Source organism: Littorina saxatilis, linkage group LG16 (genome assembly GCF_037325665.1).
Source record: "Littorina saxatilis isolate snail1 linkage group LG16, US_GU_Lsax_2.0, whole genome shotgun sequence".
Classification (NCBI taxonomy): Eukaryota; Metazoa; Mollusca; class Gastropoda; order Littorinimorpha; family Littorinidae; genus Littorina; species Littorina saxatilis.
The window spans coordinates 25,292,720-25,307,719 of record NC_090260.1 but is presented as its reverse complement, the minus strand read 5'-3'; the positions used below and the strand labels follow the sequence as shown (position 1 = coordinate 25,307,719).

Here is a 15,000-nt window from a genome sequence, read left to right as displayed (position 1 = left end):
ACGTCTACGTTTCTTGACACATAATGTATGCATGTGTAAACTTCTGACGACATATGTCCATAAATGGTATTTATCTCTGTGAGATGCAACCGTGGAGACGAAACACTCCAATCGCTCTTTCAAGTGTCCGTGTGTTCAGACTCGTTAACAATGTAAGACTGTTAACTTAGGAACTATGGTGCTCGTGTGCGTTGTTGTGTGCACGTGTTCGTCTGTGTGTGTGGATGGCGGGATTATGACAGACAGACAGACAGACAAACAGAAATACAGACAGACAGACAGGCAGACAGACAGAACGAGAGATGTGGAGAGAGAGAGAGAGAGAGACAGACAGACAGACAGACAGACAGACAGGCAGTCAGACAAACAGACAGACAGACAGACAGACAGTCAGACAGACAGACAGTCAGACAATCAGACAGGAAGACAGAAAGACAGACAGACAGCCAGACAGACTTACAGGCGGAGTTTAAGAGGAGCCTTATAACAATATGTCTTGTCTCATTTCAGACTCTGATGCTGTAGCTACACATCAAACCTCGTGAGAGCGCTCACACAGGTTTCAACACCATCACCACCAACAACAACGACAACAACCACAAAACCGCCGCCACCACCACAAACTCCAAAACCATCTCCGCACTGACTATGGCTTCAAGGCAAGAAGCCATCGACCCTCAAAGCCAGCTCAACAGCGCCATCGCTACGGCCGACGTCCACGAAATCTTCCGCGTCCTTGACGACGACGCCCTTGACCTTGACCGCAGGGATGTAGGTCACGACCTTCAGACGCCCCTCATGCGCATGTGCCACATGCACGCCTCAGCGGAAGCCCTGGACACGGTGTTGGAGAAGCTGGAAACGTGTGCGTGGAATCCCAACGCGCAGGACGCGGTAGGGAGAACTCTGTTGATGCATGGCTGCATTGCTGACAGGTTCAACCTCGTCCTACTGTGTCTCGAGAACGGATGTGACGTGGAGTTGACGGACAGGGACGGTAACTCCGCCCTCGTGTACGCCGTGCGGAACGGAAGTGACGACATGGTGGCCTTGTTTCTGGAAACGGAGCAGTGCCGCGTGCTGTTGAGCCGGACTAACAACCAGGGTAAGGGACTCAGATGGGTTTTTTTTGTGTTTGTTTGTGTGTGTTTATTTTTGGTTGTTTTTAGGTGTTTTTGCTTGTACCTTTTTTGGTGGTATTGCGCATGTGTGTGTGTGTGTGTGTGTGTGTGTGTGTGTGTGTCTGTGTGTGTGTGCGTGTGAGGGAGAGAGATAGAGAGAGTGTGTGTGTGTGTGTGTGTGCGTGTGTGTGTGTGTGTGTGTGAGAGTGTGTGTGTGTGTGTGTGTGTGTGTGTGTGTGTGTGTGTGTGTGTGTGTGTGTGTGTGTGTGTGTGTGTGTGTGTGTGTGTGTGTGTGTGTGTGTGTGCGGCACTTGTTCATGTTTTGTACAGGTTTTGCTCGTATTATATAAATGTTCATTGTGCGCAAAGTTTACATGGTATTGTTGATCTTTGTTTTCTTCTTTTTGCTTAATATTCTTGCTTTCTTTTCTTTCTTTGTTCTATTTTTCGGGGGGGGGTGGGGGGGGGAGGTTGGATGGTTGGGAGGGATTCACAGGCGTTAGGGTTTTCTTTGAGTTGTTCCTTTCCTCGACAATTGTTATGCTGAACAAAGACATTTTGTTCAAAACACTGCTCCGCCAAAAAGTAAACTAAGTCTCTGAAACACACACACACACACACACACACACACACACACACACACACACACACACACACACACACACACACACACACACACACACACACACACACACCGACCGAGTCGTTTAATCTTTAATACCTCAACTTTCACAAAGGGGCCGCAGTGTTACTCATTTAGTGTCGACCGAATCAGTCACAAAGTCAGCTCAGTACAAAACGCTTAGTCCGGATCGATTTATACCAGTATACACTACACGAACCCATAACGAAATATGATTTGCTTTTTTCGCCCACGTAATGCACCAACCTCGGCAGGACAAAGTGGTACAGTCGAACCAGTCTAAAGCGACCACCCACGGGACTGAGCAAAATTAATGGCCTCTTTAGACAGGTGGTCTCTTTGGACAGGTGATTTATATAGTCGTAATTAAAAGCCGCCGGGGATCCTTTGGGGTGGTCTTAATGGGCAGGTGGTCTTATGGACAGGTGGTCTCCAGGACAGGTTGGACTGTATAGGCTTCGTATTGTGTGGAATAGTGTATACTTTGGTCTGCGTGCTGTGGAGAATGTTGTACCGTGCGGTGTTCTTTGTTCTGTGAGACGCATAAATAAGGCAGTGTTTGGATGGACGAAGGTTGTCGTATGCGTAATTTAAGCAAACAGTTGCCGTCCTGGTAAGGCCAAAAAGAAAAATATGTCTGTTTCCGGTAACATAGCCGCGAATCGCCGTCGGTCGGTTTATTTTTTTTTAATCTTTTTTTTAATATAAAAAACTTTTTTCTTACGTTTTGTTAGCGTCTTTTTACGTGTTTATTTATTGTTTTAAACGTTTCCTTAGTTTACTTACAATTATTTAGCACATGTTTTTGACCTAGATATAATTGAAACTAAATAAAGTATACTTGACTTGATTTTTTTATTTTTTATTTTATTTTTACGAAAAGCGAAAAAAAACGTTAGGTCGGCGCTTAAAAATAGGGTCGGTCGGGTTACCGGAAACAGACCTTTTATATTTGGGCCTAATCGGCGTGGTAGGTGGTGGGGGATGGGGAGGGGGAGGAGAGCACACATACATACACACACACTGCGCCCGTCATCTTTAAGAAACAATACGAGTAGCATAACAGTTTGCAAGAAATCCAGAAATACCACGGACGGAGCTTCAAGGATTAGCTTATCGACGGGCGCAGTGGCGTGGTGGTAAGACGTCGGTCTCTTAATCGGAAGGTCGTGAGTTCGAATCCCGGCCGCGGCCGCCTGGTGGGTTAAGTGTGGAGATTTTTCCGATCTCCCAGGTCAACTTATGTGCAGACCTGCTAGTGGCTTATCCCCCTTCGTGTGTACACGCAAGCACAAGACCAAGTGCGCACGGAACAAATCCTGTAATCCATGTCAGAGTTCGGTGGGTTATAGAAACACGAAAATACCCAGCATGCTTCCTCCGATAGCGGCGTATGGCTGCCTAAATGGCGGGGTAAAAACGGTAAAAATCCACTCGTGCAAAAACACGAGTGTACGTGGGAGTTTCAACCCACGAATGCAGCAGAAGAAGAAGAAGATTAGCTTATTTCAAATTTTCCAGATACGGTTCCAACATGGACATCAAAAGCCTGTATAGGCACAATGGCTGGCCATTTTTACTTGCATATCTGCCTTAGTTGTAACGAGTAGCACAAGCAGCAATTGAGAACACACACAGAGATCCTGCCAGTCGAGGTCAATACAGGTACAGTTTGCGGCGAGAACGATCGATTACTAAGTACGGAACCCAGACTAGGAAGACGTCGGGTTTTTTTCGTCTCACACAGGCGGGTTACATTTTAATTGACAACTCACGAGAACAAAAATCACACCGAAATTCATTGTGTGTGGGTGAAAAGGTCTGTTTGTTCGACTGAGCGAAGACTGTTTTGAAATCTGGCTTTTTACGTACCACTTGACGTCCAAATCCGTATTGACTTCTCCTTCGTTCTCCCCGCAAACTCCAGTGTCTGTCTCGGAGCTTACTGTTTGCTCGACAAAGCGTAGACCGTAGCTAAACATGGCTTTCTACTTGACGGTCGGGACCTGTGTGTGATGTGTGCCCTCTGCAGTAACTGCAGGGGGTGCCTGATTGGAACAAGGTGTGACGGGCGCAATGGCCTAGTGTATAAGACGCCGGCCTCCCAAGCGGAATATCGTGGGTTCGAATCCCGGGGGCCGCGCCTAGTGGGTAAAGGGTGGAGATTTGTTCGATCTCCCAGGTCAACTTATATGCAGATCTGCTACATGCAGTACCTTTTCACCCATCGTGTGTACACGGAACCATAAGCTATAAGACCAAGTGCGCACAGAAAAGATCCCGCGGCGTATGGCTGCCAAAATGGCGGGGTTAAAACGGTCTTACACGTAATAACCTTGGGAGTTTAATCAGCCCATAAACGAAGAAAAAGAAGAAGAAGAAGATGTAGGATCTCTCTTTCTCTCTCTCTTTCTCTCTCTCTCTCTCTCTCTCTCTCTCTCTCTCTCTCTCTCTCTCTCTCTCTCTCTCTCTCTCTCTCTCTCTCTCTCTCTCTCTCTCTCTCTCTTTATCTCTCTCACTTTTTTCTGTCTTTTTCTCTCTTTTTATATTTAGTCAAGTTTTGACTAAATATTTTAACATCGAGGGGGAATCGAAACGAGGGTCGTGGTGTATGTGCGTGCGTGCGTGTGTGCGTGCGTGTGTGTGTGTGTGTGTGTAGAGCGATTCAGACTAAACTACTGGACCGATCTTTATGAAATTTGACATGAGAGTTCCTGGGTATGAAATCCCCGAACGTTTTTTTCATTTTTGACTCACATGCGAAGCAAAAGTGAGTCTATGTACTCACCCGAGTCGTCCGTCCGTCCGTCCGTCCGGACGTCCGGACGTCCGGACGTCCGGACGTCCGTCCGTCCGGAAAACTTTAACGTTGGATATTTCTTGGACACTATTCAGTCTATCAGTACCAAATTTGGCAAGATGGTGTATGATGACAAGGCCCCAAAAAACATACATAGCATCTTGACCTTGCTTCAAGGTCAAGGTCGCAGGGGCCATAAATGTTGTCTAAAAAACAGCTATTTTTCACATTTTTCACATTTTCTCTGAAGTTTTTGAGATTGAATACCTCACCTATATATGATATATAGGGCAAAGTAAGCCCCATCTTTTGATACCAGTTTGGTTTACCTTGCTTCAAGGTCAAGGTCACAGGAGCTCTTCAAAGTTGGATTGTATACATATTTTGAAGTGACCTTGACCCTGAACTATGGAAGATAACAGTTTCAAACTTAAAAATTATGTGGGGCACATGTTATGCTTTCATCATGAGACACATTTGGTCACATATGATCAAGGTCAAGGTCACTTTGACCCTTATGAAATGTGACCAAAATAAGGTAGTGAACCACTAAAAGTGACCATATCTCATGGTAGAAAGAGCCAATAAGCACAATTGTACTTCCTATGTCTTGAATTAACAGCTTTGTGTTGCATGACCTTGGATGACCTTGACCTTGGGTCAAGGTCACATGTATTTTGGTAGGAAAAATGTGTAAAGCAGTTCTTAGTGTATGATGTCATTGCTAGGTTTAGGTCAAGCATGTGAGTCGTATGGGCTTTGCCCTTCTTGTTTTGATAAATGTCTTTGATGACGTCATATCCGGCTTTTCGTGAAAGTTGAGGCGGCACTGTCACGCCCTCATTTTTCAACCAAATTGGTTCAAATTTTGGTCAAGTAATCTTCGACGAAGCCCGGGGTTCGGTATTGCATTTCAGCTTGGTGGCTTAAAAATTAATTAATGACTTTGGTCATTAAAAATCGGAAAATTGTAAAAAAAAATAAAAATGTATAAAACGATCCAAATTTACGTTTATCTTATTCTCCATCATTTGCTGATTCCAAAAACATATAAATATGTTATATTCGGATTAAAAACAAGCTCTGAAAATTAAATATATACAAATTATTATCAAAATTAAATTGTCCGAATCAATTTAAAAACACTTTCATCTTATTCCTTGTCGGTTCCTGATTCCAAAAACATATAGATATGATATGTTTGGATTAAAAACACGCTCACAAAGTTAAAACAAAGAGAGGTACAGAAAAGCGTGCTATCCTTCTTAGCGCAACTACTACCCCGCTCTTCTTGTCAATTTCACTGCCTTTGCCATGAGCGGTGGCCTGACGATGCTACGAGTAAAATGGCATTGCGTTCAGTTTCATTCTGTGAGTTCGACAGCTACTTGACTAAATATTGTATTTTCGCCTTACGCGACTTGTTTCTTTCTCTCTCTCACTCTCTTTCTCTGTCTTTCTCTCTCTCACTCTCTCTCTATCTCTGTCTTTCCGATCTCTCTTTCTCTCTCTTTCTCTCTCTCTTTCTTTTTCTCTCTCTCTCTCTCTCTCTCTCTCTCTCTCTCTCTCTCTCTCTCTCTCTCTCTCTCTCTCTCTCTCTCCAGTTGATCATCCAGTACCGTGCCTAATCCATTACAATCACAGCAGCGGATTACGGATTACTTATGCAACTTTGGTCTTTTTGAAAAACAACAGTCGCTGGAATCAACATCAGCCTGGCTTTTTGCTTCACCCGTGTTCTTTGTTCATATAATAATGAAGACTTATGAATCGTTTCTTCTCATAAGATCTCACATCTAAGGTCAAAAAACAAACAAAGGCACACACGCAGGTAGACATACAAACAAACATACAGACTCAGGCACACAGACAGACAGACAGACAGACAGACAGACAGACAGACAGACAGACAGACAGACAGACAGACAGACAGACGCACACACACACACACACACACACACACACACACACACACGTACACATACACACACACACACACACACACACACACACACACACACACACACCAACAAGCAGTTAATATACAAAATTCAATCAACTTGATTCATCAACACTGGGATTGAGAGCATTGACTCAGAAACTACAGATATATTCAGAATCGAAAACAAACTTCAATGTTTCGTATTTGTTTGGTAATTTCACGTTGCATAAACTCTAACCTTTCGATTCTTTGTTTTGGAACGTCTGCAGTCTTTTTTCCAATTTCTGTTTCGGTGGGTTGTTTTTTCTTTACAATTAAACGTTCCATACACTTAAGCTTTCTTGTCTTTTGATTTTTGATTCTACCTGTTTCCTATTTCTGTTTCGGGGTTTTCTTCTTTACACCCCCGGTATAGGGGTGTGTATAGGTTTCGGTCGATGTGTTTGTTCGTTTGTTTGTGTGTTTGTGTGTTTGTGTGTTTGTGTTCGCATATAGATCTCAAGAATGAACGGACCGATCGTCACCAAACTTGGTGAACAGGTTCTATACATTCCTGAGACGGTCCTTACAAAAATTGGGACCAGACAAACACACGGTTAGGGAGTTATTGGTGGATTAAGATTCTACAAGGACTTATAGAGAAACATATTCATGGTCAAAGGGAAATAACCTTCTCAGTTGGTGGCAGTGAGAATGGGTGCAGTGAGAATGGTTATTTCCCTTTGACCAACGGGGGTGTTTTTCCTACCTCGAAGGAATTTCTTGTTTTGTGTGTGTCTGTAACTCATCGTTCCATAAACTTAAAGTGTCTTATTTTTCGATTCATGACTTTAGAACTTCAGCAGTCTGTCTGTTTCCAATTTCTGTTTCGAGAAATTGAACCTTTTTGTTTTTCAATTCTAGATTCTGGGACGTTATCGGCACATCTGTTTTGGATGTCTGCAAATTACAAAATTAATATACACCGTCCAAAAAGCTCTTTGATGTGTTGCGGTGCCTGTGTCTCGTGCACACGGTGTTATGACGGTTTTGTGTGGCAGATTACTTACCCTTTTTTTCTCCATGCTGTTGGCCATTTTCAGTGCTGAGCTTGACAACCAATCCGTCTAGATCGCCCTTGGTGCTCGGTGCTGGGATTTTGTGTAGGATTGTATAATACTTGACAGGGTACAGGTGGTTATGTGATTTGGTGTGTTGTGTAGTGCTTTGTTGTTGTGTTTGTGTTTGTGTTTGTGTTGTTTGTGTTTGTGTTTGTGTTTGTGTTTGTGTTGGTGTTGTGTGTTGTGTTGTGTTGTGTTGTGTTGTGGTGGTGTGGTGGTGTGGTGTGGTGTGGTGTGGTGTAGTGGTGTGGTGTGGTGTGGTTGTGGTGTGGTGTGGTGTGGTGTGGTGGTGTGGTGTTGAAAAGATGCAGGTTGTCATGTGATGCATTGTGTTGTGTTGTAATGTAATGAATGGCAGGAAGCAAGTGATATCAGCGTCAAATGGACTTAATAAGCTAAAGACCAAAGAACGCCCTGACCAGTTAACCAGCTCATTCCTCTCAATGACTCGCTAGCTCATTCGTTTGTTCTTGTCAACCTTTGGGTTCGCATGGCAGATTTTTTAAAGAGCTATCAATTTAGCCCGAACTCCAGCCCTGAAAGTCCAACAAATGGTGCATTAGCCTTTGGCTAGTAATTCTAAAAATGTATTTGCTAGAGAGAAAACTTTACTAGCCAAACCAACAATATTTTCAGCAACTTTACACGGATTTGGTGAGTAGATGGACATCTGTACTCGCCAGTTACATGTTTCTACTCGCCATGGCGTGTAAAATACTCACCACTTTCAGGGCTAAACTAACACCTGTCTGACTGGCTTTGCCTCTAAACGTAATTCGAATGTTTCTGACACATGGTTACATCTGGTTAAACAAGTACACTGGCCCGGGCATCGCTGTCTGTGTTTTGGGGAATATTTCTTTAGACTGTCATCCTCCGAGACGGTCAGCATTGCGGTACACACGTACTAACATAAGTCTTTGTCTGTGCTGGTCATTGACTGTTCTGCAATTCACGAATATGGTCAGAACTTGTACACACGTACTAACATAGCTCTTTGTCTTTGCGGGTCATTTACTTTTGCAATTCTCAAAGACGGGCAGAATGTTTACACACGTACAGTACTAACATTGCGCTCTGTCTCTACGGAACAATTCTACCGTGCAAGATCGTCAAAGACGAATATAGGGTTCCTACTCACGTCAACTTATGTGCAGACCTGCTAGTGCCATATCCCCCTTCGTGTGTACACGCAAGCACAAGACAAAGTGCGTACTGAAAAGATCCTGTAATCCATGTCAGAGTTCGTTCGGTGGGTTACATGAACACGAAAATACCCAGCATGCTTCCCCCGAAAGCGGCGTATGGCTGCCTGAAAGGCGGGGTCATTCACGTATAAACCCACTCGTGCAAAAACACGAGTGAACTTGGGAGTTTCAGCCCATGAACGCAGAAGAAGAAGAAGAAGAAGTACTCACGTACTTACATATTGCTCTCTTATCTTTGTGCAGGACAAACACCGATAGACGTCGCTTACCAGGAAGGCCTGGTTTCCATATCAACCATTTTGGCCGCCTACAGCGCTCCTCAGGCCACCCAGCACCTCATACCCAAAACGACCTTGACCCCAAGCGCGACCTTGGGACCCCCTTCGCCCTTGACCCCAAGGTCGCCGGCGGAGACGAAGCGGCTAGAGGTCAAGTCGATCCGACGAACGGTCAGCGACACCGGCACCGGACTGGGCCTCAAACACCTGTGGAGTGCGGAGGAGGAGGCAAGGGGTGTGAAAGCTGCAGGATTGATTGATTGATTGATTGATTGATTGATTGGATGGTTGGTTTGGGAGGTTGATTGGTTCTCTGGGTGGTTGGTTGGCTTTTTGTTTGGTTTGTTAATAGATTGTTGGTTGATTTAATAGATTAATTCATTCATGGTTGGTTGGAAGGTTGATAGGTTGATTGAGTAAGTGAGTGAGTATTGGTTAAATGATTGATTGATTGATTAATTGATGGATTGGTTCGTTGGATGGTTGGTTGAGTGATTGTTGGTTGATTAATAGATTGATACATTCATGGATCTGTAGGTTGGTTGGTTGTTAGGTTGATTGAGTAAGTGAGTGAGTGATTGGTTCATTGATTGATTGATTGATTGATCCAAAATGATTGATTGATTGATTGATTGATTGATTGATCCAAACTAATTGATTGATTGATCCAAACTGTTGATTCCTATGTCCAGCAGGGAGACAGGATGAGCGGCAGGAAGGGAGGAGGGGGGGGCCTGGCAGTACTGGTGTCCAGCCGACTGTCCAAGATGACCAAGCTGCCCAGCACGCGCACCTTCTCTCAGGCCAACAGCACCGCGTCCTCCGCCTACCAGTCTCGTGAGTCCACGATGCTCGGGTCCAGCCTGATGTCGTCACGGGAAGTGACGCAGTGCTCCGACCAGGTGGGCGGAGGCGGGGGCGGGGGAGAGCAGCGCAGTCCGCGCAAGTCCAAGCGGAAACAGCGACTACTGCGCCGCGAGACGGAGGACGGGATGGTGGAGGAGGAGGAGGGGGGAGAGAGAGGGGACGAAACCCACAGAGAAGGAGGTGGAGGGAAGCCGACGCGCGCAAAGCACCTCCAGCGCAGCCGGAAGGACTCCATCTCGCTTCCGGACCTGCGCGACTTCAAGCCGGGCAAGCTGGTGGCTTCCGGTGAGGCCACCCCTGTCGACTCAGACAAGCTGTCGTCCGACCAGTCGGAGAAGAGCTCGGACCGCCGGAGAGACACCAGCGGCAAGGACGACGACATGGCCCCGCCCTCCTCCTACATCGAGCGCTACAAGAACGGAGACCTGTCGGCCTCCTGCTCGCTCCCTCCGCTGCAGAATAATAGCTCGGTCGACAACGAGCGGCGGAAAGACAGCGATCGGCAGAAAGACAACGAGCGGCGGAAAGAGAGAGCGCCCAAGTTGGTGCACGGCAGGAAGAACAACAGCACTGACGAGGTCCTGCTGCGTAGCCTGATCGTGTGAGAATGTCGCTCTGCTGCAGCACAGCTACTCTGATTATATGTGACTGAGACTTTACAGTACTGATCGTGTGAGAATGTAGCTCTGCTAGCTGCTGCACAGCACTGATTATGTGAGACTACATCACAGCTACACTGATCTTAAGGGCAGAATATACCTGCGCAGATTCAGCGGCACAGACGACGCTCTGCATATTATTGATGCTGCGATAGGGATTATGACGAGTACTTGGCCTGTTTTCCTTTCACGCAACGTGTAGCGGGCTGAGATAATCTGCAGTGCGTCGTCTGTCCTGCTGAAGTTACACAGGTGAGCGCCAGGCCTTAGGTGACTGAGACTGTACTCTTCTGCTGTACAGCGCTGATTGTGTGGGGCTGCAGCACAGCTACACTTATTTTCTGTGACTGAGACTGTACTCTTCTGCTGTACAGCACTGATTGTATAAGACTGCAGCAAAGCTACACTGATTTTCGGTGACTGCGACTGCTTGTGCTCTTCTGCTGTACAGCACTGATTGTGTGGGGCTGCAGCACAGCTACACTGATTATATGTGACTGCGACTGCATGTGCTCTTCTGACTGCACTGATTTTAGCAATTTATGTGACTGCATGAGACTTTCCTCTTCTGCTACACATCACTGAGTGTGTAAGACTGTGCTCTGCTACATAGCAATGACGATGGCGTGGCTCGAACAGGGGTCGTTCAATTTGCAACAAATAAAACTACAATCGGTCTGAGACGAGTTGCCCAGAGCGGTCTGCCTCGGGTCGTCCGCTGTGCGCATGACAGAAAGCCGTTTCTTGGGGCAGTGCAGGAAAGCGCTCGCGAAGCACTCAGCGAGTGGCTTTGGGATATGCTCGCCCACCGCGCGCTTCGTTTTCCAAGATGGCGGCGGTGTTTACACTACGATGCCGTGTAGCGTGTCGCGGTCTTCTCGGCGTGGTTTTCGACGTGACCCGAGGGATCCACCGTTTTTCAAGGTTCAGGGACTACCCCAGCTAAATTTACCATCATAACTACGTTCTGTCTGACGATTTCACTGACCGAATCGTCTGCTAGTTTAAGAAGTGCAACTTTTTCATATCTCGCAGCATTCGTGCCTTCTTCGTCGCCATCTTGAAGCGATTTGCCTCGTTATGAGCCCGTTGCATAGACCAATCCAGAGCGACTTTGCTCTGAGCGGGCCACTGGGATTCTGAGCAACGCATGGCAGATGTAGGCGGAGGAAGGATGCGCAGGTTCACAGGGTGCAAAACGAGAGGTGCACTTTCAAACGTATGTTGCGTAACACTTGCGTGCGTGAACAGAACTGTATGCGTGTGTCTTGTGATAGCAATCGGACAGCTTAATTGCGGCCTTGCAGAGATGGCCAAATCGTCCGCCCGGTCGCGAGGGGCGAGTAAAAAAATCCACCGGGCTAGTAGTAATATCGAGTTTTAAAGCCATATAAACACTACAGATCAACTGTGGTATCAACCGGGCAAGGGACATTTCTGCCGGGCTAGTGACTTTCTTGAAGTTACTCAATCGCCCGGCTGGTGAGTTACAATTTTGAGATTTGGCCATCCCTGCCGTGGGGGCATCACAATCGGACAGTGTCCGATGTGTGTTTTCGGTCAGTGGTTCTATTCTGATGCCGGTTATTTTATTTATTTTTTTGTTACCTTGTACTTGTACCGACTAGCAACGCTGTTTCGTATTGAATGCTGCAGCTAGGTTATTCTATTCGTCACGGAGAGTAAAAAAAAAAATTAGATTTTCTGGTGGGGATCACATGATTGTTGAAGTGACGACTCTAAAGCTTGAACACGACAGCCATCTGGAGATGTCAATGCGCATGCGCAGTTCGTTCACATTTGGGGGCACTGCGCTGTACCAAATAAACTTGTTTTCCTTGAGTGAATCTGAAATATTTTTGAATTTCATTACACACACACACACACACAAAATACAAACAGAAGCCATGCCGGATAAAGGAACCGACATTCCGTCAACTAAACAACATGCTTTCAATGGCTGCGACCTTCGTGTTTGATACGAAAAGTGTTCCAGCTTACAATGCAAAATGCTCACGCGCTTGGCGATATTTGAGTCTACGAAAGAGATAATTCCAAATGTTATTGATCGATTTGTGAGAGTACCAGCCATAGGCAAGTCGGGAGAGGGTATTCAACTTCGATGGCTACGCTGATGAAACTCTCGACTCATGACGCCCAGATGATCGTTTGAGTCAAAGACTGTTGAAGCGTTTGTGAAGAAATTGTCCAACAGAAGACTGATTTCTTTGAAAACAATCAAAGATATTCAGCAGACACGGATAGAAATGATTAAGTCACATTGTTATGGGGCGAGATGTTGAGCTGAGGCAAATACTGACGTTGTGTGAGTGTTTGGGACACACGTCTGGAACTGTGAGACATGGGTGTTTTGGTCAAACCGACAACATATCACACAGGAAGCAGGATTGCGAACAAAAACATGTTAAAAGTAAAAACATATAATTATAAAAAGATGAGAGCTTGTTTGAAGTTACAGAAACCTTATGTCTGAGAGCTCACCCTTACTACAGACGCAGTGACCCACTTTCACGGCGCATCTGTTGCACGTGCTACGAAATACAAAATCCAGATAGACTGCTAACGTTTTGAATATCAGAATAAAAAAAAAGGTTATTGGAACGTTTAATTATTTAAATAAAAAAAGTTACATTTACTATGTAACTGTAATGTACTTGTAACGTTTTGTTTTGTAAATAAACTGAGCAAAAAAGTTGTTGCACCCCTTTTCGTACCCCAACTAAAACGTTAATTCCCGTGTCAATCCATTGAAACTGTATATGCCATTAAGGGCCATTCACGTGGCTACCTAACCTGTCACACTTTTCGGAGCAAAGATTTTTTAATTGGTACCTTACGTTTAGGTCGTTTTTGGGGGTACCCTTACTTCGGCGGCGGTCACGTGATACCTATAACAGAAATCTTTGATCCGAAAAGTGTGCAATGTAGCCAAGTGAAGGGCCTTAAATGGCATAAAAAGTTTGAATAAAATGACACGACAATGAATGTTTTAATTAGGGTACGAAAATTATTGCAAAAATGTTTTTGCTCAGTTTAATTCAACGTTCCAATAACCTACCACTCTTGTTTTTTTGATTACTTTGTGATTGAAGTTTCACCTCCACTCGAGGGCTAGAAACAGCGATATGGATAGGTGAGGAGGTACAACATCGAAGTTCTATATTTGCTAAGGAAGGTGCGTTCGCAGTATCCTTTCTTGACATAGTTTCGGCTTTCGATTTTTTTTCTTCTGTCTTTTTGTTGGTATTTTTGTTTTTTTGTTTAATTGTGAACGATAAAAATGTTGGAGCTATATGCGAAGAGTAAAGCGCCTTGGACACTAGAGAGACGCGATTACAGTTCTCTGTCGTTTCAGCATACTCATTAAAAATAAACAAATGAGTCTGTCTGTCTGTCTGCCTGCCTCTTTCTGTGTCTCAATATTTCTGTCTCCGTCTCTCTCACTCTCTGTTCCTAGATCCTGTCTCTGCCCCCTGCCTATATCTGTCTGTCTGTCTGACTCTCTCTCTCTCTCTCTCTCTCTCTCTCTCTCTCTCTCTCTCTCTCTCTCTCTCTCTCTCTCTTTCTCTCTCTCTAGCTCTCTCTCTATTTCTCTCTCTCTATTTCTCTCTCTCTCAATGTCTCCCTCTCTGTCTCTGTCTGTCTATTTCTATCTCTCTCTTTTACACACACACACACACACACACACATACACACACACACACGCGCGCGCGCGCATGCACGCACGCACACACACACACACACACACACACACATACACACACACCCACACACACACACACACACACACACACACACAATGTGCAAGAAATGGAAGCGATCACAGTGAAGAACAATTAAGAAACCAAACAAAGGTGCTGCTAAATAACCCTGTATTTTATGTATGACCAAAGCAAATGCCAATGAATGTGACTATTTTCTAATGTATGAATATGATCAAAAACATGTGAACATTTACGAGCATTTTCTTGAAATGCATATGAACACGACAGTTTTCTTATTGATGAATATGATCAAAAACATGTGAACGGTTTAAGAGCATTTTATTGAAATGCATATGAAGATGACTGTTTTGGTTTAAACAAAATTTTATTCAGAATTTCTTCGCATGAACAGTTCGAAACACACAGCTAGGACACGCACTCAAGACTGTTTTCTTATTGATGAATATGATCAAAAACATGTGAACGGATCATGACAATTTTATTGAAATGCTTGGGAACATGAACATTCTTTCTGATTTATGCCTTGAGTATGCTTAAAAGCACTTGCATAGTTCAAGTTATGAGCATGATACATTAAATGTGAACATGGCTTTTTGTCTAATTTATGAGTTTATTTTAAGACCACTCGCCCATTTT

General features: G+C 44.8%; 1 protein-coding gene and 1 long non-coding RNA gene across 2 annotated transcripts in view; both read left to right on the top strand.

Annotated features, from left to right (window-relative positions):
- The window catches only part of LOC138951342 (neurogenic locus notch homolog protein 1-like), a 56,514-nt gene extending 42,334 nt beyond the window's left edge, over positions 1 to 14,180 (top strand). Inside the window, exons 2-4 of the mRNA XM_070322962.1 lie at positions 511 to 1,105; positions 9,058 to 9,320; positions 9,785 to 14,180. Coding sequence (XP_070179063.1) covers positions 649 to 1,105; positions 9,058 to 9,320; positions 9,785 to 10,564 — 1,500 coding nt within the window. The 5' untranslated portion in view covers positions 511 to 648 and the 3' untranslated portion in view covers positions 10,565 to 14,180. The remainder of the gene's footprint in view (positions 1 to 510; positions 1,106 to 9,057; positions 9,321 to 9,784) is intronic.
- LOC138950679 (uncharacterized) overlaps positions 1 to 15,000 on the top strand; it is a 363,039-nt gene that overhangs the window by 97,777 nt on the left and 250,262 nt on the right. The gene's annotated exons all lie outside the window — the stretch shown is intronic.